This window comes from Aedes aegypti, chromosome 2 (genome assembly GCF_002204515.2).
Source record: "Aedes aegypti strain LVP_AGWG chromosome 2, AaegL5.0 Primary Assembly, whole genome shotgun sequence".
Lineage (NCBI taxonomy): Eukaryota > Metazoa > Arthropoda > Insecta > Diptera > Culicidae > Aedes > Aedes aegypti.
The window spans coordinates 343379401-343405349 of NC_035108.1; the positions used below are offsets into that span (position 1 = coordinate 343379401).

Below are 25949 nucleotides of genomic sequence, written 5' to 3' on the forward strand. Positions count from 1 at the left end.
TCTAATAGTTATTGGCACTAAGCTAAAAATATATCGCATTAGAATATTACCTTCTTCGATGATAGGCTGTTCTTTCCATTTCTTGCGCATTATTTCGCAAACATACATAATTCGGTCAAAGGTTCTTATGGCATATGTATGTCCATTAGGCTAAGAGTATTAATTTCATTGAACTTAATGTGACATGAAGAGCAGTATTGAGTACTCAAAATACTACTCAGGTAGAAAAGATTGCCTATTAAAAAAATTTCTTTATTTAGAGTAGATCGCTTTAAACATGTTGGATTAAAAAATAGAATCTGAAGTAATCGCTTTAATATTAAATTTTGTATTATAAATTCCAGAAAAAAAATCGAAGTTGATTGAAGTTTCTGTAGCTTTTATTGATATGTTTATCTGCAATCTCAGTTCAGTTTGGGCTTTTTTTCATTCTTTACAGATAAACAGTGGGCAGCAAAAAATTTCACTGATGTGTCAGCAAAACAAAAAACAAAATTTGGTGCCGCTGATATTAAACGCCACTTGATCTAAGATAAGCATTTTGGTGCAAGAAGGGAATATTTCTGCTAAAATCATAAGCACCTTCAGGCAAAAAATATTAACACAGTTATACTTTACAGAACTGTCTACGATTAAAATAAGGCGAGTTTATGAGATTAATAATATGAGCAAGGACAATCAATGTTTCAATGAAGAGATATTTATATATTTGAAAACAAGACAGTTTTATGTTATTAATTATAGCTACGAAAAAAATAATAAAATATCTGCTTATGTTTTGAGAAACCCAAACTGCTAAAGTGCTAATGATCGAATAATAGCCTCGTAATCGTGTGCTCAATTCTCAGATGCCTTCCAAACAAACCAATCAACATATTTGTTTTATCTTGAACTTAGTATGTGGTAAAGATCATGATGTCCCTATTGGGCGAAGCATTTGAATCCTGAAAACTGTTCTCAACCAGTCTTAATTTCATTATTCTACATTTTCCCGTTCAGCCAGATGTCATTTCAAGGAATTATGTCCCGACAAAAGAAGAACATAGTTGAATTTGAATATCGAACTTATTTTTCGAAATACTTAAAAAAAAAATGGTCATCAGTTTTTCTGCAACCGTAATATCTCGACTGTCATTTTTCGATTCAAATCTTTCATAAGAGAACCATTCATTTGAAGCGACAACTAAACTTACTGAATTCAGTTTATTATACCGATAATCAAGCGAAGCCTGGGACATGTCTAACTCATACATTTTCTCATTATCACACATACAGAAAACCTTGCTTTCCATCCCAAACTATAAAATCGTTTTTCTTCACTTCCACACACGTGGCTACGTTTGGCACATGTCACTTGAGCCTTCATTAGGTGCCTTAACATAGTCTTGAGGATATACGTCCTCTACATTCGGTACAATCTATACGTAAGAACGGTCATCTACAGCAGTAAGCTTAACACATAATTTGTCACTACAATCAGTGGGGCTGTTATGCGTAGAAATTCACCAAAAGCCCCGTATTTCTAGGCATAACAGTCCCACTTTGAATTTTGTAGCTTAATTTACTTTTTTCCTATAATACACACTCTTCACTCTAATGAACACGGTTTTCTTTATACTATTGTAAAGATTTTAATTTAATTTACCGCACACATGGCCAATACGAGGCTTAAATGTGTTGAAATCTTTGAATGTATTTTTCTCGATTGCATATTTTGGAACATGGGACAATTATGCGTAGCACTGCCGTTGCTTTATAAAAAATAAATTTATAAATTTTCACTCTGAGTTCAACAAAATGTTCCTTTGTGGTTCTGAGTGCAATTATCAAAATATGATGAATCTTGCACTATTTATCATGTATTCAGATTTTTCTAATGCCCTGTACATAATGTAACTGTTCAAATGTGTCAGTTTTTATTGCATTTGAACAAAATAAGAATTTACGAGGCACCGGTAGTGGAACTTGAAGTGTAGAATGAGAAAAAGCTAAGAGTTTTGCTTCCAAAGTGATTTTTTTTTTCAAATATTTTATAAAAACATCATTTTTTGGCGTTTTAAGTGTTTTTTACTTCTCTACATCAAGATTTTACAGTTCATAAATGCGGATCTAGTGTAATATTAAACAAATCCGCCAAAGTCCATGCCAATACACATTTCGTATGGAATGGAGACAAAATTAACAATTTCAGTAATTCCAATTCACTAGTAGAGATTTGCAATAAATCCTGTTATAAAGAACCATCCTATGAAATACCTTCAAAATTACCAATTAGCGTCTGCTTTGAAAATAATATAAACAAGAAATAAAGACACTTTAATTACACGTTGAAATACATTCAATTTTTGTTCGGTGGCCGTCTTGCTCCATAGCTCTGAAAAATACGTTATTTTGGATGATATTTGAGAAGCTTCAAAACTAATACTTTCGAAGTTATTTTATTTTTAAATGCTACAGTCCTTGTAAGAAGATAAGAAACTAACATCATGATAATAAATTGGTGGGTTTGACAAGCTTTTGACAAAGTTAGAAAACAATTTGCTTAAGGTGGCACACTTGCCCCAAATTTGGGATGGAACTCCTGGAGAAATCCTTTTAACAAATCCAGTAGGATTCTTCTGGTTTTCCAAATGGAATCCGCATTAGAGTTTCTTAGGAAATGGCCAATGAAGTCTCCAGTCTAATCCTTTCCAAAATATGTAAAGAATTACCCTGTGATGATTACTGCCACTGAAAAAGTCTTCGGAGGAATGCGAAGAGAGCTCATTGAGATGATTCCGGATAAACTTTTTGTTGGAATCTTTGAAGGGATGTGTAGTGAAGCTCCTAGAGAAACCTATGGAGGGCACCTTCTAAAAATATCAATTGAAATTCTTCGATAAATTTTTGGGGAATGTCTAGAGGTAAAGAGTTTCTTGCTGTTGCATCAGTTGCATTCTATCGTCACAAACCATATCTGGTTGAAAATATTGAATTCCAAGTCAGGTCCACCATGGTAGTTGTGCAATCTTTTTAAAATATTTAAAATTATATATAAATAAATGAACGCCCAACTCAGTATATTGTTGTTCCATCAGCTGTCGTAAATATATGGGACTTTCGTCTAAAAAATAAACTGCACATTATCTCGCTATCAATAGATATAAGAACAAAAGAGTATTTTCATCGTTTTACGGCTAACCAGCCAAGTTGAAGTTTGAACAACTACCGTAAAACTCAACATTACATATACTTCGCAATTGAATTAAATGGACAAATTGATGTAAAATTTGCGTAAAAATTACACGTCTTCTCGCTGAGAATCGAACTCACGACTCCATAAAAAAAAAAAAAATCGAAACCATAGAGCTTGTTAAAGAGGTAGAGGTAAATTATGTTTTGATGAACGTGAAAATGAAAAATTAGGAGTAAGGATGGAAATCTAGTGATCATGATAAAACAAATGATGCATCGTGGTTGTTCTTTATCATGCGATCATAGCAACAACGACAAACCCTTAGTCGTCAAGCCATCACAACAAACTCCACTCCGCGAAAAATGAATCGCTCCCCCTGTGAGCTGACGATCAATTGTTCGCGAATCAAAGTCATAATTTTGGAGGATTTTTCTGATTGCACTCCACGATTTATCTCCTAGCTTGTCGTTTTTAATCTGAAAGTCAATCGTGCGTGGTATGTGAGAGAGTTTATCCGTGAATTTTGAATTGATTCGCATTAATCGCAACATGTTACAATATCTGACAAACCCTTTGTCCTACGACAAACAGTTCATCGGATGCTCGATATATATTTGATCATCGCGCGTGATGACGTGTTGAAATCATGTTGCTGCAAGAGCGACGGCCCTCTTGGACCATTTAGATACCGTGTTGTTTGTCGTTAGAGCTGATTTTTTTCCATCCTTGAAGGAGAAAAAATGGTATAAAAGTTACTTTTTTGTTTAATATTAACATTTTTCATGCCTTACTTACTCAGACAATGCTTCCCCCAAAAGTTTCAAAAATTTGAATGCCAAATACGGAAGATCGTCCCTCCTTCTTCACCTACTGGAAGACATTGTATACAATGCTGCAACTAAAACTCCCCAACAAGAAGCACATCGAAATTAGGCGAAGTTTTAATTACCAATTAAGAGGAATCTGGTGGTATAATACTGTGTTGTGATGGCGTTTTCCAACCCCCCAAAACAAAGCCCAATGATCATGGGCGAAAGAGATACCCAAAGCGAGAAACAGCCAACCAACCCCCGGTGCAAAACACCACCCGGCAGCCAATTAATTATGCATTGTTGTTTTCCGCTGTCGTTGATGGAAGTTTTCGTCGGCGGTTACGACAAAACCTCAGTCAGCGAAGGCGAAGACGAGCCAACAACCGTTTTACTAATGTGTTTTTCCTCTTTCCCAAAATCTAGATAAGCCGCGAAGTCGTCGTCACTCCATCCCCCTCGCGACGTGTTAGAAGAAGATCTTCGATTGATTAGAAGTGCTATTCTGCAGGAAGCCACAGACCCGTGTCCGTAGAGGTTGGCGCTGGGCTGCGGTTTGCGCCGCTTGACCGGAATTTCAGTGAAACGTGCAATAAAACAGTGAAGAATAGGTGGCGGTGTTCAGAATAACCGGAAGTCACGGTGGACCAAGCCCCCTCGATTGGGTCGTTACCCAATTTTTCCCAACCATCTTTTCGAACCCAGTCTAGGCACCCGTAGATTTGTAACCGAACCCACCGCCGGAGATGGCCTTCTTTAGGGCCTATTACTGTTCAGTGCTACTGTTGTTCTACTTTGGGTCCTTGGTCCAAAGTGGAACTCCGGTGCGGCCCGGTACCGGTAATCCGTCGCCGCGTTTGCCTCGTACCAGTGCCAGCCAGCTGTCCGCGCAGAACAACAACAGCACCGGAGTGCGCAACTTGGCCGCCAAGAACCTTACCGCCCAACAGGGAGGACGTGGGAACTACAGATCAAGGTGAGTGCAAAACAGAGCTGGTTGTGCAGATAAGCTCCACGAGGGTAGACAAAGCGGAGCTGTGCTGAATTATTCAAATCACGCACCTTGTGTGTTTGTGAGAGTGCCCGGGCGCGCGTGATGATCTAGGTACGTGCCGAGGCGAAGGTGTGAAATTAGATGTGTGAATGGGCGATGCGTTTGGAATTGCGTATGAGGCCTTATGGTACTTATAGGTTTTTGTGGTACAGAATGACTGGTGGAAGGTATGAAAGGTTGAATCGATATTATCGATGGTGAAATGAGTGTGCTTTTATTGTTTTGTAACGGTGAAGTGCTCACAGAGGTCGTTCTGAAAGATGTTCATCATCATTTTGAAATTGATCTGCCGCAAATGTATTTTAAACTGTAGGTCGTAAATCATTATGAAAGAAGCAAGTAATATTAGCTAACTATCAATTAAGTCCAGAATCAGTTCCTTAAGAGCGTATTTGTCGAAACAGGGAAGTCATGGATGGTTGTCGCTAGTTTAATTCTCACTTGCCTTCCAGCCTTGACGAAAAATCGATAGTTGAACTTATTTATCCAGTTCCTGGAGTATTTCAGTTATCTGAACGCTGGGGGCTTTCCTTAGCCCCTGGTTAGAATCCGCGGCTACAAAGCAAAGCCATGCAGAAGGTGTCCGGGTTCGATTCCCGGTCGGTCCAAAATCTTTTCGTAATGGAAATTTCCTTGACTTCGCTGGACAAAGAGTATCATTGTACTAGCCACTCAATATGCGAATGCGAAAATGGAAACTTTGGCAAAAAAAGCTCTCAGTTAAAAAAAGCACTGTGAAGCAGGCTATGCCCAAGTAAGGACGTAATGTCAAGAAGAAGAAAAAGAAGAAGAAGATAATCCAACGTCAGTCTAATTGATAGATATGCAAAAGTAAATAATATTTCCCAAAAACACCTGTTGATATTCATACGACATGACAGGTGCAGCCCAACCACGATTCCATTAACGACAAAAAACTTTCTGGTTAAATCGTTCGAAAGCCAGCCACCCAATCGATAATCGTTTCCATTTCTTTCACAAAACGAGGGAAAATATCACACACAAATCTCAGCACTCGTCGCATAATCACCTTAAACCGATAAGCCGTCTGCGTCCCAGTCTGGGCAGGCAACCTATTTCTATACGATGCGGTAAGACCAAATCGTGCAGGCAAAAAAGTTCACATGATTAGCCATTCGGTTCCCAGTTTCGAATTGGCTTCGATGGGTCCCCCGCTAAATGTGTGGTGGACGAACAAGACCACATGCGCTTGCTTGTCCCCACGAAAGCATCTCCCCAGGTGTTGGATGGCTCTGTCACGGTGATCTCCAGACCGTTGTTGTCAGAAAAAAAAATCTCCATCCAATCTGGGGCTGTGCACTACGAGGATTTATCGGTATCGGCTATATTGTGTTGATTCAATTTTGGATATCGTATCGATAAAATTGATTCGATAATATCGACATTTGCACAGCCCTAATCAAATCTGTACTCACCTTTGTTTTCTTTTTCTTAGCTGTATGCCTTGGCACATACAAACAATCGTAGGACCACTTCTAAGTTACGCCCTTTTGGTGGTAATTAAATGGAAATAGGTGGTATTAAAACAAGTCTTATTTACTGTTATTATTGACAGAAATTTATTAGCAATACTTAGTTCAAAGCTGGTTTGTACAGGTAATCTTATCCAATCTTTTTAATCAGCGGACTAAATTTCAGAAACAGTGTTTGGTGGCGGGCTAATTTGTTTTGTAATGGAAAAGAAAATCTATTTCCGTAATATCAAGCAAATGTCAGTTGATGAAAGAGCTTTTTTGATAAATTAAAAATAAAACAACTTGATGCTGAGCATCCCATGAAACATTTTATAATATTCACGATCATGATTGCGTCATCTAGTTCATTTTGTTTTGAGAATCAAGGCTAGAACTTAACAAGCAAGAAATTCAAGTTTTTTTAATTCAATCATTTGTCAGAAATTCGCAAAGGCCCAAAGGGTTACAAATTCTCGTCCCTGGAAATCCTTCCAGGATTCCTATAACTTAATACCCAGGATTTTGTAGGAATCCTGCCCAAGATTAACGTTATGGAATAAGCAAAATTGCTGTCCATAATTAAATATGAATTTTGCTAAAAATGCTGTCAGTAAATGGATGCTTTAGCCAAATTTTGTGAGAGTTGTTTCCCTGATTTAGTATATATCCTGTCCTGCTGAGGATTCTGCGGGAATACAGCAGATCACTCGGGAGAATCCTTTCATAAAATTTATGTCAACAAATTTGTGAGAATCCTACCCTTGATTTTGTGAGGAGCTGAGCTCCTTCTCAGCTGATTCCCAGCAACCTGGGAACTGAGATTCGATTATCTTTCAATATCTTTGAACCATCATGTTTACTTGATTCTATGTGAGATTTTCATGTTTTTAGTGGTGTTCAGTTCTCCCCCAGGTTACCGTGAGTCTGGAACGATTTTATCGCACGAATGATAAAACCTTCCATCCAATCGCTACGCTCACTGCACCCTACTGTATCTCTGTCAAAAAACATTCGATGGACGTTTTTGTTTGACCGAATTTAAACTTTTCAATACTGAAAACACCGGAAAAGTGATTTTGTTGTGTTTTAGTTTTCAAATTTTTGAATACAATCAAACAAAACCTTTAATACCAGTTTGTCTCAAAAAATTGATATTCTCATAATTTGAATTGTAGACGATTTGAATCTGAGAAGAATATATTTGAGTGTTTGTCTTGAAAAATCACTATAACAAGGTAAGTGTTCGGAATATGCGTCATGTTTGGAACTCATGTTTGGACTGGCCCTTAAATAAAAAAGTTGTAAAATTTAACGGGGCACCCCTAGATATTTAGACTCAATTGGTTGCTTCACCAGCTAGCGCATTCAATTCAAAGTTTGTAGGAGATATTTATTTCTAATAGGGGAACTTACGTATTCTCGGCAGTCTAAGCCGATGCCGAGATTTTTTTGTAATTTTCTTGGACATCAGCAGACAAATTTCATGTTTGTCTGTTCACATTTATGCGTTGCTCAATCCTCTACCGATTCACACCCACAGACGTGTCAAAATGCTTTCAGAAACAATTTTACAACGCTGCGAACATCTCTTGTCAGTGTGACTATTGTCGGCAGCCTCATTCTGTTCGGCAGCTTTCTTATAATAACAGCTGGTGAATCTCTTCGGCAGCTCCAAATCAGTCGCTTTTTGAGGCGTGTTCATTTGAATTGATGACATCATGGGCGATATTGATTGTTCAGTCTCGGAAATCTTGCCAGCAGGAAGCGGGGAGAACAAAGAATCATCTGAATGTTTTCATGGATGTGTTTTGATAGAAAATCGAAAGTTAATCTAGTTCAATAAGGCCCAGAATGACAAATTCACTAGTTGATACTCTAATGAACATAGTCGCAGAAGGTTGTATCTGAATTTAAGCTATTTTTTATTAACTTTCCAGTTGTTGAAAGTAAGGCTTAGATCAGTACTCCCTGACAGTCACATACCGTGGTAAATCAAAATCCGGACAGTACCAATATCCGGACACTCTGATGAAATTCATTGAATAAGAGGAAAATGTTGCATAATTATTTTGAATTTTGTTCATAACTTCTATTTCCAATAGTTTTGAGCATTTTATCAGCATTTGTAATCTAGTAACCATTGCCTGATAATCATTAAAAAGTAATAACAATAAGCTGCTTCAGTTAGACGTCATTTTCTCACAGTGCAAGTTTTTTTGGTGATACCGCCGCCGAGTCTACCACAAGTTTTAGTTTAATATAATGTGTGAAAGTTATGATATTTGAGAAACGTTTTCAATAAAAATGTGAACCGAACTGTAGTTCAACAACTCGAAAACACGGCAGATTAATTGACATTTTTGCTATTCAACTACTACAACAACATATCAATATAAGTTCCATCACTTCGTCATAACTCTGCGAAAACTATTCTTCGTTTATTTCAACAGTTGATTTCTTTTTAGCGCATTACATATAGACCGCGTTCACCTTCATTTTTTAATTTTGAGGGTCCCTAAATTGAACCTTGTATCGGGCCCCAAAAACCCTAGTTACGCCACTAATCACGAGTGCTTATAAAATCCGTATGTTCATAAATTTTACCGTTCGGATGATACACAGCCTAGTTAAGTTGGTTGGGAGAGTTTTTCGACCGAACTCTGGGGAAAAATTGCACAACTACTAGAAACATTAAAATCATACAGAATGAAGTTAAGATGATGGATCAAAAACCATTCAATAAAGGCGAAAATTCCATATTTATTTGGTCGATTTTCTAAATACAATTTTCAAACTCGTTGAGACTCTCCTTACAGTTGACAGATTTCACTCAAATTTCTATAGTGGCCTCTGGAGGTCCAAATAATCAAATTTGTGGAGTGTAGCCAAAAGATTTTTATGAGTTGATTGTTTTCATAAAAATGGGTAAAAGGTAACATTCTTATATAATTAATCGTGTTTGAATTTTGTCAACTACGGAGCCAATTTGTTTTGGTATTTATCTATACAGATGAAAATGGAATGGTGTTTGAATGCCACGAAATGGCGTGAATACGATTCAACAGATTAGCACAATTCTTTCACTATTATTTTCGTTAAGAGCAACAACGTGTTCGTGCGTAGAGAAAAAAAAAAAAGAAAAGTCTCCGGACTACTCGGGAAACTTGAAGGAACTGAACTGCCATTTTGTATGGAAAATTGCAAAACATTTTCCAACTGCCTACTTGATGGCTTGACGGGACAACTAGTTATGGAATATTTCTTGTAGTTATTGTGCTTTGGATAATAAGGTGAAATTCAACAACTACTTAATCCCAAGGCGTCAAAATCCAAAATGTCTGCTAAATTTTGTTTATTCTAAATTATGGTTGTAATGTTCTTTGGACTCGAAAAAGGAACCATTGAAAATTTGATATTTTGTTGTACAAAAAAATCTATTTAAATCTCAATAACTTTTTGGGTTTCAATATATTAATACCATTTTTCCAAAAGTTCTCATACAACTTCTATTTAAAGAATCTGCATCTTTTTTGATCATCAGTCATCTGGATTCGAAGGTATTCCGAAATTCCTTGTGGGACCGATGTGTAACCACAACCCACCTAAATATCTAAAACTACAACTATTTAAACATGTTAGGTTATTCGCTTTTAGATTTAAGGAAACAACACAACCGATTTGCACGATTTTTTCAATGAAACTTCTTACTACCTGACATTGTAAAGCGGACATTTATTTTTTTATAAGATGAATTCCATGGCAAATCGATCAGTCACAGAACTCGACCATCTTCGATCTGCAGTAAATTTTGCACATGTTTTTGGTTTGATAGAATAGTGTGTTCCATAGAAAATCTATCATTTCGACTCGAGAATAACTTTCTCAAAAGGTTAAAAGACATGCAATTTAAACGACAAATTTTATCTTCGAAACTATTGACATTCGAGTAAAATGTTCTATGAAGAAGTGGTAGTGAACCGTTTGGGCTACAAAAAAATATATACACTGAACAAATATATCATGTTTTTTCTATGAAAAATTCAAAAATTAGAATTACATTTTATATCACACAATAACAGCGTTATCAATATTTTTTAAATTTTCACCATAGAATCTTGATTGTGAACAGAAGTTCAAGACAAAGTTTCATGATGGAGAAATTTTAAATAAAAAAGTTTTTGTATGAACAACTTTTGGCCGATTCTCAAAATTTTTGGATTTTGTGAAAATAAATACGTTCTGATGATACAAAAAAAATCATGAAATCATTCTAAACCATAATGATTATCTGGATAATTTCTCTAGAAGTAGCCAATTTCGAATAAGATCAAGTTAAATTCAAAAAAAAAAATATTTAAATATTAATATAGGCCATTTTCATTAGTTATGCGATACTCCATTAATAACAATACGTTGCCGAGCACCATATATCTTTCCACTCACTTATTTTTCTTGATGGAGAACCGAATAACTAATGAAAATGGCCTATTTTATTATTAAAGTTTTATTTTTTTTTGCATTTAACTTTAGATAATCCAAAAATGGGTACCTTTTTTTTTTTTTTTATTATCATTTCAAACATTACATTCATTATTTCTTATATCTAGGTGTTCTGTGTTATTAGACAACACTAGCATCCTAATTTGGTTAAACAAATCTAAGATTTTATTAACATTTTGTTAACAACATATTACATTTCATTTGCCGTAGCAGTTCAGAATTTTTACAGGTGATTTGATTTCACCTGCTTATAAGAGAAAAAAAAAAGCTTTGAATACACTTTACCTAACTTAACCTAAACATATAACGCATTAATCGTGGCAACGGAAGATTGTAACGATTTTTGTCTGAAATTATTTATTATTTTATTTGACATTTGTTCCAATGTTTCAACATTGGATATTCTATGTAACTCATTGGTACTATACCAGGGAGGAAGCCTCAGAATCATTTCAAAATTTTGTTTTGAATTCTCTGCAGAGCTTTCTTCCTAGTATTACAACAGCTAGTCCATATTGGTACAGCATACAACATGGCTGGCCTGAAAATTTGTTTGAATATCAACAGCTTGTTCTTAAGACAAAGTTTTGATTTTCTATTAATAAGGGGATAGAGACATTTTACATATTTGTTACATTTGGCTTGAATGCCCTCAATGTGATTTTTGAAAGTTAAATTCTTATCTAGCATGAGCCCTAGATACTTAATTTCCTTTGATCAATTTATTGGAACCCCTCTCATCGTGACAACATGTCTACTTGAAGGTTTCAAATAAAGAGCTTTTGGTTTATATGGGAATATTATTAGTTGAGTTTTGGAAGCATTAGGAGAAATCTTCCATTTTTGCAAGTATGAAGAAAAAATTTCCAAACTTTTTTGCAATCGACTACAGATGACACGCAGGCTTTGTCCTTTGGCGGAGAGGCCTGTGTCATCCGCAAACAAAGATTTTTGACATCCCTGAGGTAACTCAGGTAAGTCAGATGTGAAAATATTGTATAATATTGGTCCCTTGCCCTTGCCTTGGGGAACACCAGCTCTTACAGGAAGTCTTTCAGATCTGGAGTTCTGATAATTAACCTGAAGTGTACGATTTGACAGATAACTTTGAATTATTCTAACAATGTATGTTGGAAAATTAAAGTTTTTCAATTTTACAATCAAGCCTTCATGCCAAACACTGTCGAATGCTTTTTCTATGTCTAGAAGAGCAAGACCAGTAGAATAGCCTTCAGATTTGTTGGAACGGATCAAATTTGTTACACGTAAAAGTTGATGAGTGGTCGAATGTCCATGGCGGAATCCGAACTGTTCATTGGCAAAAATTGAATTTTCGTTGATGTGGGCCATCATTCTGTTCAAAATAACCTTTTCAAAAAGTTTACTGATGGAGGAAAGCAAACTGATTGGACGATAGCTAGAAGCTTCTGCAGGATTTTTGTCTGGTTTTAAAATTGGAACAACCTTAGCATTTTTTCATTTGTCAGGAAAATATGCTAATTGAAAACATTTGTTAAATATATTAACTAAATAGATAAGCTACTTTCTGGAAGTTTCTTGATGAGGATGTAGAAAATTCCATCATCGCCAGGAGCTTTCATATTTTTGAATTTTTTAATAATAGTTCTCACTTCTTCCAAATCAGTCTCCCAGGCATTTTCGAAAACGTTCTCTTGATTGAGAATATTTTCGAACTCCTGAGTAACTTGATTTTCAATTGGACTAGTAAGTCCTAAATTAAAATTGTGCGTACTTTCAAACTGCATAGCAAGTTTTTGAGCTTTTTCGCAATTAGTTAGTAATAATTTGTTTTCCTCTTTCAATGCCGGTATTGGCTTCTGAGGTTTTTTCAAGATTTTAGATAATTTCCAAAAGGGCTTAGAGCCAGGGTCCAATTGAGAAATTTTATTTTCAAAATTTTTGTTTCTTAAATCTGCAAAACGTTTCTTGATTTCTTTCTGCAAATTCTGCCATATAATTTTCATAGCAGGATCACGAGTGCGTTGAAATTGCCTTCTCCTCACGTGTTAAGACGGATCAAGAGTTTAATATCATCGTCTATAATCACGGATTCAAATTTTACTTCACATTTTGGAATTGCAATGTTCCTGGCTTCAACAATGGAATTTGTTAAAGTTTCAAGAGCATTGTCAATATCAATTTTAGTTTCTAAAGAAATGTTAACATCAAGATTAGAGTAATACGTTTCATATATATTCCAGTCAGCTCGTAAATAATTGAAAGTGGAGCTGATAGGATTGAGAATCGCTTCATGCGATATTTGAAATGTAACAGGGACATGATCAGAATCAAAATCAGCATGAGTAACTAATTGGCTACAAAGATGACTAGAGTCGGTTAAGACCAAGTCAATCGTAGATGGATTTCTAGAAGAGGAAAAACATGTAGGGCTATCAGGATATTGAATTGAGAAATATCCTGAAGAGCATTCATCAAATAAAATTCTGCCGTTGGAATTACTTTGAGAATTATTCCATGACCGATGTTTGGCATCAAAGTCACCAATGACAAAAAATTTTGACTTATTGCGAGTTAATTTTCGCAAGTCAGTTTGGAGCAAATCAACTTGCTGTCCAGAGCATTGAAAAGGCATATAGGCAGCTATTTACCAAACTGTGTTTCAACAGAAACACCTAAAGTTTCAAAAACTTTAGTTTCAAATGACGAAAACAGTTGATGTTTTATACGCCTATGAATGATGATTGCAACTCCTCCACATGCCCCATCAAGTCGATCATTAAGATAAACAAAAAAGTTAGGATCTCTTTTGAGTTTAGATTCAGGTTTTAAATACGTTTCGGTAATAACTGCTATATGCACGTTATTAGCTGTAAGAAAATTAAACAGTTCGTCCTCTTTACCATTCAGAGAACGAGCATTCCAATTTAAAATATTTAAATTATTATTTGGATCCATTAGAAAAACGTAATCCAATAACAATTTGATTTGTAAATTTTACACCTACTTGGACTGCTTCAGTCATAGTGGTGGCTTTGAACATTGCATCAATCATTAGATTCAATTGTTCAGTTAGAAAATTAAAATTAGAGGCAGACATATCATCTGATGATTTCCCATTGGAATTTTCGGTAGACGAAGAAGCGGAGTTACCTGTGGCGGTAGGGTTTTTTCCATTTGATTTGAAACAAGTAGAATGGGTACTCATGGAACGAATAGGGTTAGAGTTCAAATTACCTGCTGCGATATCGGCAAAGGATTTACCGTGGGTAGATACATTCGAAATTGGAAGATTCGAACGGCTACCCGACGGATTAAAATTTGTTTGTTAATGAGCATGATTATGATCTTCCTGATGGGTATGATTCAGGATCAAGCGATCGTTAACTGAAAAATGAGCATTGTTCGATACTCTACCAGGCAAATTCCGGAAACGACCATTATCGTAACGGATATTATCCTTCATCTGCCTGGCACGAGCCTCAACGACTCTTTTGCGTGAAGGGCATTCCCAAAAGTTAGCTTTGTGAGGGCCCTTGCAATTGGCGCATTCAAACTTTCTGGTATCTTCTTTCACAGGACAGTCGTCCTTAGCGTGAGAAGAACCTCCGCAAATCATGCATTTAGCATCCATGCGACATTTTTTTGTACCATGACCCCACTTTTGGCACCGACGGCACTGAGTGGGGTTCTGGTAATTTCCTCCAGGTTTCTGGAAATGTTCCCACGTCACACGGACATCGAACATAAGTTTAGCTTTTTCTAAAGCTTTAATATTATTTAGTTCTTTTTTGTTAAAGTGAACTAAATAATATTCTTGAGAAAGCCCTTTCCGAACAATGCCAGATTGGGTTCTCTTTTTCATAATGATTACTTGGACTGGGGAAAATCCAAGTAAATCATTTATTCCATTTTTGATCTCTTCAGGTGACTTATAGTCACTTGAGAGACCTTTCAAGACAACTTTGAACAATCGTTCAGTTTTGTCGTCATTGTGCTTCTTCTCTTCAAGATGTCTGAGAAGAAGTTCACGATCTTTAATAGTTTCCGGCAAAACGCGACAGTCTCCTTTCTTTGCGATTTCGAAGGAAACCTTGATTCCCCTAATGGAGTTCAAGATCTCCTGCCTAAATCCCCCAAATTCGGAACAACTGACCACGATAGGCGGCACTCTTTGCTTCCTCACTTGAATCAAAGAGCCTGGGCTAGAGGCTGCTTCGATTTGGTGTTCGGAAAATTTGTCTAGAGCATCAAACTGATTGCTCATTTCGATACAATTAATCATTTCACCCATGGAAGAAACTTCGCATTCCGGGAAAGCGTCCTTTCTTCCATTCTTGCCACGTGTAGTGACAGTTTTAAAACCCACTTTTTTGGAAGGAAGTAGTGAATTCAGAGATTCACCCTTCCTTTTGTTAGTTGTTGATACCATGTTTAGTTAATAAACGAGAAAGACATGACCTTCGAGAGGTTTTTTCCCTAGACGGTGTCCAAGAAGGATTACCACCGCTAGCTTACGCCAACGGGTCCAACGAAAAATCGAAGGCACGGGTCCAAACAAGGATCGTAAAGGGATCAATAGTAGAAAAAATAGTACTGAAAAGTACTGTTTAAGTAGCACTGAAAAGTACCGTTTTTAATTTTAGCACTGAAAAGTACTGTTTTATTGCTTTAGGTAGTTTTTAAGAAAACTTCCAAGAGCAGAGAGAATTCGTGTACGCACAGCACGAAGGTACGATGCGCACTGGAAAATGGCTACTAATAAATAAGTGCTCAGAGTAATCATTATGGTTGAGAATAATTTCAAAATTCTTCTCGTATCATGAGAACGACAACAAATCAAAATTTTGAAAATCGACCAAATGTTGTTCTTAGAAAAATTTTATTATTTAAAATATCTCCATCATAAAACTTTGTCCCAAACATCTGTTAACTAAAAAATTCTATGGTTAAAATAATAATTAAAAACAAAGAAAAATGGTGTTTTTGTGTTATTAAAAATTTAAGTTTTGTTTTTCAATTTCTAATAAAAATAAATAACATTTTTTTTTCAGTTTATAGTTTTTTCTTATAGTCCAAACCTGAGAGGTGCAGACTGAAACATTTTAGTCATTCAATTTAAACACAACATTTTCCACCAGTGTTAACCGTTGTTTGTTTGCATGTCTCGCAGGGAACCATTTTCCAGATGCACATTTAAAAAACTTCACAAAAAGCTTCTGCAGCTTGATACTGTCAATAGGTCCAACCAATCAATTGAACCGGATAGTTTCTGACCGTAAATTTGTAGAAAAACAGTTTATTAAAAAAATGTAAAACTTATACATACACTAGATCAAGTACAATGATTCTTCAAAGCTTGCTGTTTTTGTGTTATAAATTGTCATAATCGGATCATTTTTATGAAAATTTTCGCTTGACAGCAGCCTGGCTGCTTGTTGATAGCCAGATCGCACCCCCAGGTCCAATCGGTTCATTTCAATTTCTTCATTTTTCTTTAAAATCAACAGTTTTGTAGTTAGAATTTTTCAAACAAGTTTCTTGCAATAATTTATAGGCCATATTCAAAAGTTATTCTTGAGCAAAAATGATCGATTTTTCTACAGAAAACACCTATTCAAAAACATGTGGAAAATTTAATCCAAATCGAAGATTATCGAGTCGACTCAATCTGGATAAAATTCGTCTTTTGCAGCTTCCCCCTGATGAGATTTCCAAGACTAAACAAATAATTTCGCCGGAGAAGTGACATGAATACGCCTCAAAATGTGGCTGATTTGGAATTTAACAGCAGTTCTTATGGAAGGCTGCCGACAATAGTCATATTAACAAAGAGATGTTCAAAGCAATGTAAAAACGTGTCCAAAAATTTTTAAACAAGTATGTTGGTGTGAATCGACAGAAGATTGAGCAGCGCATATATGTAAACAAATATACACGTAATTTGTATGCGTATGAGCGAGAAAATTACAAAACAAGAGCGGCATCGGCTTAGACTGCCGAGAATACGTAAATTCCTCTACAACATGCACCAATGAGATGCATATAAAATGTAATGAAACGTGAGTACTTGGGTTTGCAGAACTGTCCGGATAATTGTGCTAGAGAGAAATATTTGATTACATGATGGACTTGGCTCCGTAATGTGTTATAGAGATTGAGCCAATGAAACTTCAGTTCATATATTTCTGCATGCGATTGTGCATTGATGATTAGCAATATTAAAAATTCGGAATTTTGATGGTTGCGACTTTAAAAGAGCGTAACCCAAGGCCCTTAAATAAAAAAAAAATGCCTGGACATGTAGCTGAGCTATGGAAAACGATTAGTGAGTACAGATTTGATAGAGACTTTTTTTTTCTCGTAAAACTGATCTGAGTAGCACCGGGGTTACCAGAAAGCCCCAGACGACACCGATTCACGCCGAACAATTAAGACAAACCGCGCGCAGGCAGTGAAGGTGATTGGGAACATCGTTCAAAATTACATATTGACACTAATTAAATCACCCGAAATGACGGATTAATAAAAGGTTACCGCGGCGTGCTCGTCACTCACTGCGGTGCTTGTGCAAATATTCATTCGTGCCAGCTGGGTCGGATTAGTTGGTGGCTATGATCGATCGATTAGGCGGTCGGTCGGTGGGTCGAATATTGACTCCGGCTACGATCGAGAGGTTGTTTGCACAAAATAATAATTATGCGTGAATTCGTACATCGGCGAAACAGACGCTAATGAGTAATGAAAGTTTGACTAGTAGAAGCTACTAAGACTTGGAGTTTAACGCGCTATGCAACCGTATTACTTTAGGGTCATGGAAGCTTTTTTCACTTGCCTGTGATTTCAATGAGATAACAATGTATGTCTCAAGAATGTGGATTTCCAAAAGAATTATGTCTAGGGATTTTTTCACTGACAAGTTAAGAACTACTGAAAACAGATTCAAATTTGTCTCGCCACTGATGATGTCAGATAGACTAGAGTGAAATGATTGTTCCTTGAATTTGTATGAGAATATACTAGACACGGTTTTCGTTTCACATTCTTGAGAGCACATCCGCTTAATCTTCATCATACTTTCATGTTAAAGCAGAGTATTTCTGACATCAAATAACCAGTTTTATCTATAGTTCCAATCATACTCATTCAAGCATGACGTTGATCATTGCTGCAGGAAAACGGGAAACTTGTTTCTGGTAATAAATCACGATGATCGTCGATTGGTTAACGCAAATATGCGCGCACAAAGACGAATAAATGTGTGCAACGCACAATCAAACAAAATGCACCTCTCATAAACTCAATGGATTTCTATCAATATTTTGGATCTGACTTTATCCAGCTGTAACTTCATAGTCAGCTGAATCCGGTAGTACTAACTCGACCGATGCGTGCAGATTTTCATTAAACTTTGATTTACGACTTATTAGTCGTCGCCGCCAATTTGCCGTTTGCTCACCTGCCGGCTAATGTCAACGACTGGTTTTGGGCTGCAAGAAGTACCTGTGCGATGAGTGTTAGATACAGTCAGGGGCAAAGGTTAGTAACCAAATGCTGTTTTCCCATGCAAAGTGCCCAAGTTTTGAGAATTTTTATCTAAGCTTCTAGTAGTCCGAATTCGCTGAAGTTTGAATGGCGTTTACGTCGATGTTTTATAAGTCTATGGATGATGAAAGCAACTCCACCACATGCTCCATCCAGTCGATCATTCTTCTTCTTCTTGGCATTGACGTCCTCACTGTGACAGAGCCTACTTCTCAGCTTAGTGTTCTAATGAGCACTTCCACAGTTATTAACTGAGAGCTTTCTTTGCCAAAGTTGCCATTTTCGCATTCGTATATCGTGTGGCAGGCACGATGATACTCTATGCCCAGGGATGTCAAGGAAATTTCCAATACGAAAAGATCCTTGACCGACCGGGAATTGAACCCAGACACCTTCAGCATGGCTTTGCTTTGTAGCCGCGGACTCTAACCACTCGGCTAAGGAAGGCCCCCCAGTCGACCATTACGATAAACAAAAAAGATTGGATCTCTTTTGAGTTTGGATCCGAATTTCAAATAAGTTTCAGTAATTATGAGAATTATAATTCAAAAAAGTTAAAAAAATATTTGGATCCATTAGAGAAACGTAATCTTATTACCTTTTTTTGAGTAAATTTGACACCAACTTGAACTGCTTCAGTCATAGTGGTGGTTTTGAACATTGCATCAATCATTTGATTCAATTGTTCAGTTGAAAGTTCAAAATCAGAGGAAAGGGGAGGTACTAAAACTATTTGCGACTACATTTCCATAGGAATTTTCTTGAGAAATATCATTCGAAATTAAAAGATTCGAATGGTTACCCGACAGAAGAAGCATTTGCTTACTAACTTTCGACACACACTGTAAGTACGATTATCAGCATCCCAAATACAAACTTGCGACAGCAATTGATGCCACTTTTGGTTTCGGTGGTAAAAAGCAAACGGTCAAACAGAGGTGCCAAACTCGGGTTTTCTGCACATCTGATCATCAACGCCGAAGAAGACCGTTGGTTGAAGCAAACTACTTGACCTTTTGCATATGTGTGGGCAAGTGCTCAACAAGATAGCGGGCTCTAAGCTTGGGGGGGGGGGCAGTTTGCTATCTGCATGTACCTAAGCATATGTCACACAATGCTTCGGTAATTTGGCACCTTGCGTGATTTCGGCGCACGTTCCGCTGGGCAGTTTCTCTCTCGCTATGTGCGCTCAAGCGAATAGTGAATGTCGTGACCTTTACATGCTTTGCGTTGTCGTTTGGGGGCTGATTTGATAGCCGATTGAACCTGTGCCGTTATCTACGGCGAATCTTCTCCTTGGAATTACGTCCTCATTGGGACAAAGTCTGCTCATCAGCTTAGTGTTTTAAGAGCACTTTCAAAGTTATTAATTGAGAGCTTTCTCTGCCCAAGTAGCCATTTTAGCATTTGTGTATTGTGTGTCAGACACGATTATACTTTATGCTTTGAGAAATCAAGGTAATTCCCATCACGAAAACATCCTGGGCCGTCCGGGAATCGAACCCAGACACCGTCAGCATGACTTTGCTTTGTAGCCGTGAACGTTCCCCCTAGACCAAGAAAGGCTCCAAAGCAGTGGTGAATGGGCTTTCTAATTTGTTGGTTGCAAGTGCTGCTGATGCGTAAGCACCGATAGGGGAGAAAATTGTGACGGTAAAACACGTTTGCGATTGTCAATTGCCGAAAACTGGTTGTGCGCTTTGCGGAGGGATCAACATGGGAACAGCGTTGGTTAATTAGCAAACATTATATTGACTCGGTGAAGGTGGAACTTTCTCAATATAGTCGAAGTCCTCGGGAAGGTAAAACTTCAATGAATCGATATGTCAAGTTTGATACTTCAAGTAAGTACACTAGTACCTCCATTTACCCTACATTTTTCTTTTTAAATTTATGGACGGATTAATAGAGTATGTTCAAGTAAACTTTTTACTAAACTTTAACACTTCACTTCACTTTTGCAAAAAAAAAAAACAAATAAAATACCAAAAATCACTTAGTAAGGCGAGCAAATACCTTAAAACTCTAATATCACAGATAACAGACGTTGATGTCCGATTGTAAAACTGTGTAAGACAAATAACGGTCAGTTTTAGTGGCAACACAAGTAGCAACATCGTGGTGGCGCTGTCATCGCTAAGTGCCCATGACGATATCAGTGGCGAATATGAAATATTTCAAGATACTGATATTCACCACTGATTGACGCAATTCGCTGTGTGGCGGCGCTAGTGATTGCAAGGAGTTTCAATTTGAATATTTACCCAGGGTTTCAGATTTTTTTTTGCTCTAGCATAAACATCTGTTATCTGTGCTAATATGTTGCTTATCTTGACAAATAGGCCTGTTTCGTCTGCGACTTACAGACTTCTTCTGTACTTCCAGTGTAAACAAGATATTTTCTACAGGTCTTCAGCATAAATACCGAGCTTTCTGAAGCTCTACTACATGTCTTCAGCATAACTGTTGATCTTTTCGAAATTGATGAGCAATGTTAAAAAAAAAAAATCATTTAATATGACGCATAAATTACTGATTTCGCTTGTCAATCTGGATGCCTGTATTTGTTCATCTGGTGGCCTCTACTCGACAAAAAAAACTTGGATTGATATCCAATTGGTTACTGGATAGCTTGTTGATTTGAAGACCTTCTCTCAATGAACAACTAAGAAAACCTTAAACAACCGTTGAATTTGCTAGATTTTACCTAAGATATGATAAAACTCAAACTCTTGCAGATGATTTGAAGCTACTCCTAATGAAAAAGACGGCTCCATTGGTATGACTCGCCATAACTTCGGCTTCGCATTGAAACATTTCATGTTGCAAAAATTGAAACATTTCATGTGAAATGTTTCCCATACAAAGTAGAGTGTCCGGAATAAGAAGCTGTCCGTAATATGAATCAAAACGGTATTTTTTATCAGCAAAAAATATTTAATTACATGGTTCTTAAGAAAAATGTCAAACTCGGAGAAAACCCCTTTTTTTACCAACTTAGTATTGTTTTGCTAAAAACTGGAAAACAGTAGGCTATGAAATTTTGACGACTTCGAGAAAGCTAAAATGAACAACTTTGCTCAGCATGCGAAGTTACTAGAATGTAGCAGTTAAAAGTTAGATTGTGGCGCCACCTATGCGGACGAGTTACGAACTATTCGTTTATGTCAGTACCAAATGCCGGAAATGCCTTGTTACCCATATCTTGTTAATACATATACTGCAAATACGACATATGGTTTACGAGAAAATATTTGTAAGCGTTGAATAAACAACGATTTCTTCTAAAAAAGTGCAAGAAATAATTTGGCAAATTATTATCATCGTTCGTTGTTGAAGTATGAAATACTATCACTAGTCTACTCAAAGAACCACAAAAGGTTTAATTGTTTTTTTCATGGGTTTCATAATGTTTTGCAAGGATACAAGATTTTTTTCAATCTTTATCAACGAGATTTTAAGCCCTGTGCTAGTGTATCTCGGGACCAACGGTTTGTTTCTCGGGAGAAGTCACCACTTCAACAATTTTACATGACTATCTCGGGGATGGGATTCCATCCCAGGTCCTTGACGTGAGAGGCGAGTGTTCGAACCACGACTTCAGGTCCGTCCCTAGTAAACAAATTTTGCAGTGGCATTTTATGTGGAAATTGTATATAATTTTCTGTAGGCTTATTATCATTATCTCTATAAACGACATTTGCAACCCGAGGCTGGCTCATCGTGGTCTATAGGCTAAAACCAGCACCATGGGTGAGCGAAAATTAACATGGTTGACAAGAGCGTTAAGATATTTATTTTGCGTTGAAAGAAAAAATAGTTTGAATCTAAATAACAACTGTAAAGAATAGAAAACATGAAATATAAAAAAAAACAGAAAAAAATTAAACCTCCTAAGAGTATTCAAACTAGAGTATGCAACATAAAGTGTCATAAATTTCACAAATTATAGCATAACTACTAGACCTGTTCATATTTGAAAAAATGTCTGGAAATCTACCGGTCAAGCAGTATTCCGAATTATCATGCTAAGAACAATGTGTGGTCAAATTTTCAGCTCATTTGATAAAGATTTCAATATGCTTCAAGTTGAAAATGTGTTTTTGAGCTTATATTTAGATTTGAAAAATCATAACTAGCATTTGGAAAATCAAAACCACTTGCTATTACCACTACTTGAAAGCTAATTCTATTCTGTTAAAGTTTGTCGAACACGCTAATAAGATCAAATTGAGTTTTAACATTGTTTGATCGAGATTTGTTTTCCGCAGTACCCGGAAATCACAGTTTTTTTTAATATATATTGTACAAAAAACACACATTGATATTATTTTTTCAGACCATAGTCAACGGGAATAGAACATTGTAAAGCTATGAATTCATTAACCATTAACAGCTTACATGTTACCTAAGGCAATAAATTACAAAAAATGCCCAAAGATCGAGCACTGCATCGCAACCTGATGATAGTTAAATCACGCATGACACATGTACCGACGAATGAATGAATTGAACAAGTTAGCATTGCTTTTTCTTTCCGATTGATGATTGTTTTGATCGCATTTCATTGACGATTCAGAATGATTTGAAAACAATCATCATCATCGACTGAGAAAAAGCAGTGCTAACGTGTTCATTTTTTACATTCCACAAAGCTCACGATGGTGCTCTTTGCTCTCCCACAGCGGATTCACATATGAGCTTCCTAAGTTACTATTTTTACAATTTATTTTCGTAAGATAACTTGTAACTTTCAACGGGATTGAGTTAAAGATATGTGTAGTCATCATGTTCTGGAAGATAAAAATCCTAAATTTTCATACAGGTATGTATTTTAGAGAGAACACTTCCTAAAAATAGTGATTTTCACGAACCTCGAAGCACAAACCTCAACCAAACTATGTTAAAACTTGCTCCAATATTAAAATCATGTTCGACAAAAGTACGTAGAATTGAATCAACTACTGTGTAGAGGTATTTCCAATAATTTTTGGTGTTCCGTTCGGTAGTTATGATTTTTTTTAGCTTGAAATTATCCTAAAAATACATAATTGATTTGAAGCACACCTAATTTGTCTCCAAATTGATTGAAATTTTGACCAGAAGTTCATTTTAACATGAAAAATCTAAATATTGGTTGACTGGTTGATTTCCCGACATTCTTGAAAATATGAATAGGTCTAATAACTACCCTAGTCATGTTCATAGGTAAATCCGTATTCGCCTATCAAAAAGGAATTTTGGCAATTATTGGCGGATTAGGGAAATAAGGAGCATAATGAACACGTTAAGCAAATGTTCTTCTTAAGACCAAAAAATGGCTATGTTTTAAAATTACTCCCGGCTAGTTTTCAAGTTTGATGTTAGTACGACGTGCTACATTAATTCATGGTAATGAAGAATCATATCATATGTCAGAAAAGTGAGATAGAAAATTGAGTCGAAAACAAGGCTGATAAAGAGGTATCGGGGCAAAATGAACACTTGCATAAAATTTAATGCTTCCAATAAATTTGATGACTGTGAATAGTTCCGATATGTAAAAGGGCTCTTTCTTATTCATAATAGCTAAAAAGAACCTTTCTGGTTTCTTGACTTTGCTCAACAATTAGATTGTTCCACCGTCTTGCTTATAAGCCAAACTGAAAATGAGAAAAACCTAAAGTCAAATTTCAAAGGTCAATTGAAGTAAAAAATAAACTTTTATACCATCAAACACTTCAAATGCAATACAGGTTTCGAGCAGTGTATGAATTTTTGATGAAGTATGCGTATTCTCAGAGATAAAAGGGGTGTCCATTTCACCCCGTGTGTTCATTATGCCCCTAATCTCCCTACTTTCGATTTAAGTTCAAGTCATGAGTCTTGTCAAGTCTTGAAGTCTTGAGGATGTATTTTGCAACGGTTTTCGGCTCTTTCAATCTAAAAAAGCAACTAAACGTCGTCTTTTTCGTCCACTTTCCTCAGTTTCAGTGCATATTTCGTCTTATTTTGGGATTTAGAGGTTACGGCGAAGCAAAATATACACCGAGACATAGGAAAGTAGACGAAAAAGGCATTGTAGCTGCTTTTTCAGACTTAAGATCCAAAAATTGTTGAAAAATACTGGTAAATTACAGTCGAAAGCAATCCACAATTTTTGAAAGATGGATTTAAGGACTTACATTTGTTTCGTTTATTTTTTTTTAAGGATCAGTGGATTTTTTTTCAAAAACATCGCGTAACCTTTCAAAAAGACCTATCAAACATGATAGGTTCTCTTTGTTTAGTTTGTATGCAACGCTAGCCAAGGACATTGTATTTCGATCTATAATACACCCCTAAAGCTTTAGTATTGTATTGTTCTACAACACACGAATTCCTCATGGGATTCTCCCAGAGTTACTAACAGAAAAATCGTCAAATGACTTACGACGGATTCCATGTCAAATCGGTCAGTCACAGAACTTGACCATCTTCGATTTGGATTAAATTTTGCACATGTTTTTGGTATGGTAGAATAACCCAGGTAACCAATAAGCATGTGAATAAGCCGTAAATCAGTCTTCTAATTGCATTCTATATGCTCACTACCCTAATATAGCAGACTGATTGCTTAGCTGCCTTAAAATAGCAAATACACTGCCATTCAAAAGTTTGCAACTGTCTATCAGCATTTCGAATGCATACCATGTCATGATTACCAGGCATCTCAATTGCTCGTTTACTGCCACGAAACTGCTTAGAGAGGAGAATATTTTTGTACGCTACCAAACTGTCATCATTCGCGCTGGCAAAAGTACACCCTTTCATGCCTTTTAAGAGAATTCACGAGAACGTAATGTTATTATAGATAAAAAAAAATCAACATTAAAATAGAAGAGAGGACACTATAATAATGAATCACATTATTATATGATTCATATGTTTGCGTTAACTCAAAATCGCATAGAGATAATCTTCAAAACTTTTAAAATTACTTTGAAATAATAAAAGGGCAACATCCGATAGGTAATGCATTTATGCGAGGTTCAGTGTTATATTCAAATTACTTTTCTACATTGATACATTGTTGTTCTTATTTATGTAGCTTATTAAAATTGTAAACAAAAACAAGAAAACAATACGTAACTTTTTCCACGTCCATTTATTTCGATCGTCTAGAATGACAGGAGAGGGTATGCTGGTGGGCTACATGAGCGTCACGTGCATGCCAAACACTATAGATCGACGAAACATCATTCCTTCTCTCTTTTTCTATTATCCACTTATGATGGAAGAAAAATCATTCTCAATATCTATTTCATTCGATTGCCCAAACTGTTTTCGAAGCAGGAATGAAATCCTGTAGCAGCAAAGTTTAAGTATTGCAAAAATTCTACGCGCATTACTGCTTCATCTATAGTTCATCCTGTAGGCGCACCACCAACCGA

General features: G+C 36.3%; 1 protein-coding gene across 2 annotated transcripts in view; it reads left to right on the plus strand.

Annotated features, from left to right (window-relative positions):
• LOC5572327 (angiopoietin-2) overlaps positions 1 to 25949 on the plus strand; it is a 541823-nt gene that overhangs the window by 42485 nt on the left and 473389 nt on the right. For both annotated transcript variants that reach the window (XM_021846146.1, XM_021846145.1), the window contains exon 2: positions 4411 to 4960. In XM_021846146.1, the coding sequence (XP_021701838.1) occupies positions 4731 to 4960 (230 nt within the window). In that variant the 5' untranslated portion in view covers positions 4411 to 4730. The remainder of the gene's footprint in view (positions 1 to 4410; positions 4961 to 25949) is intronic.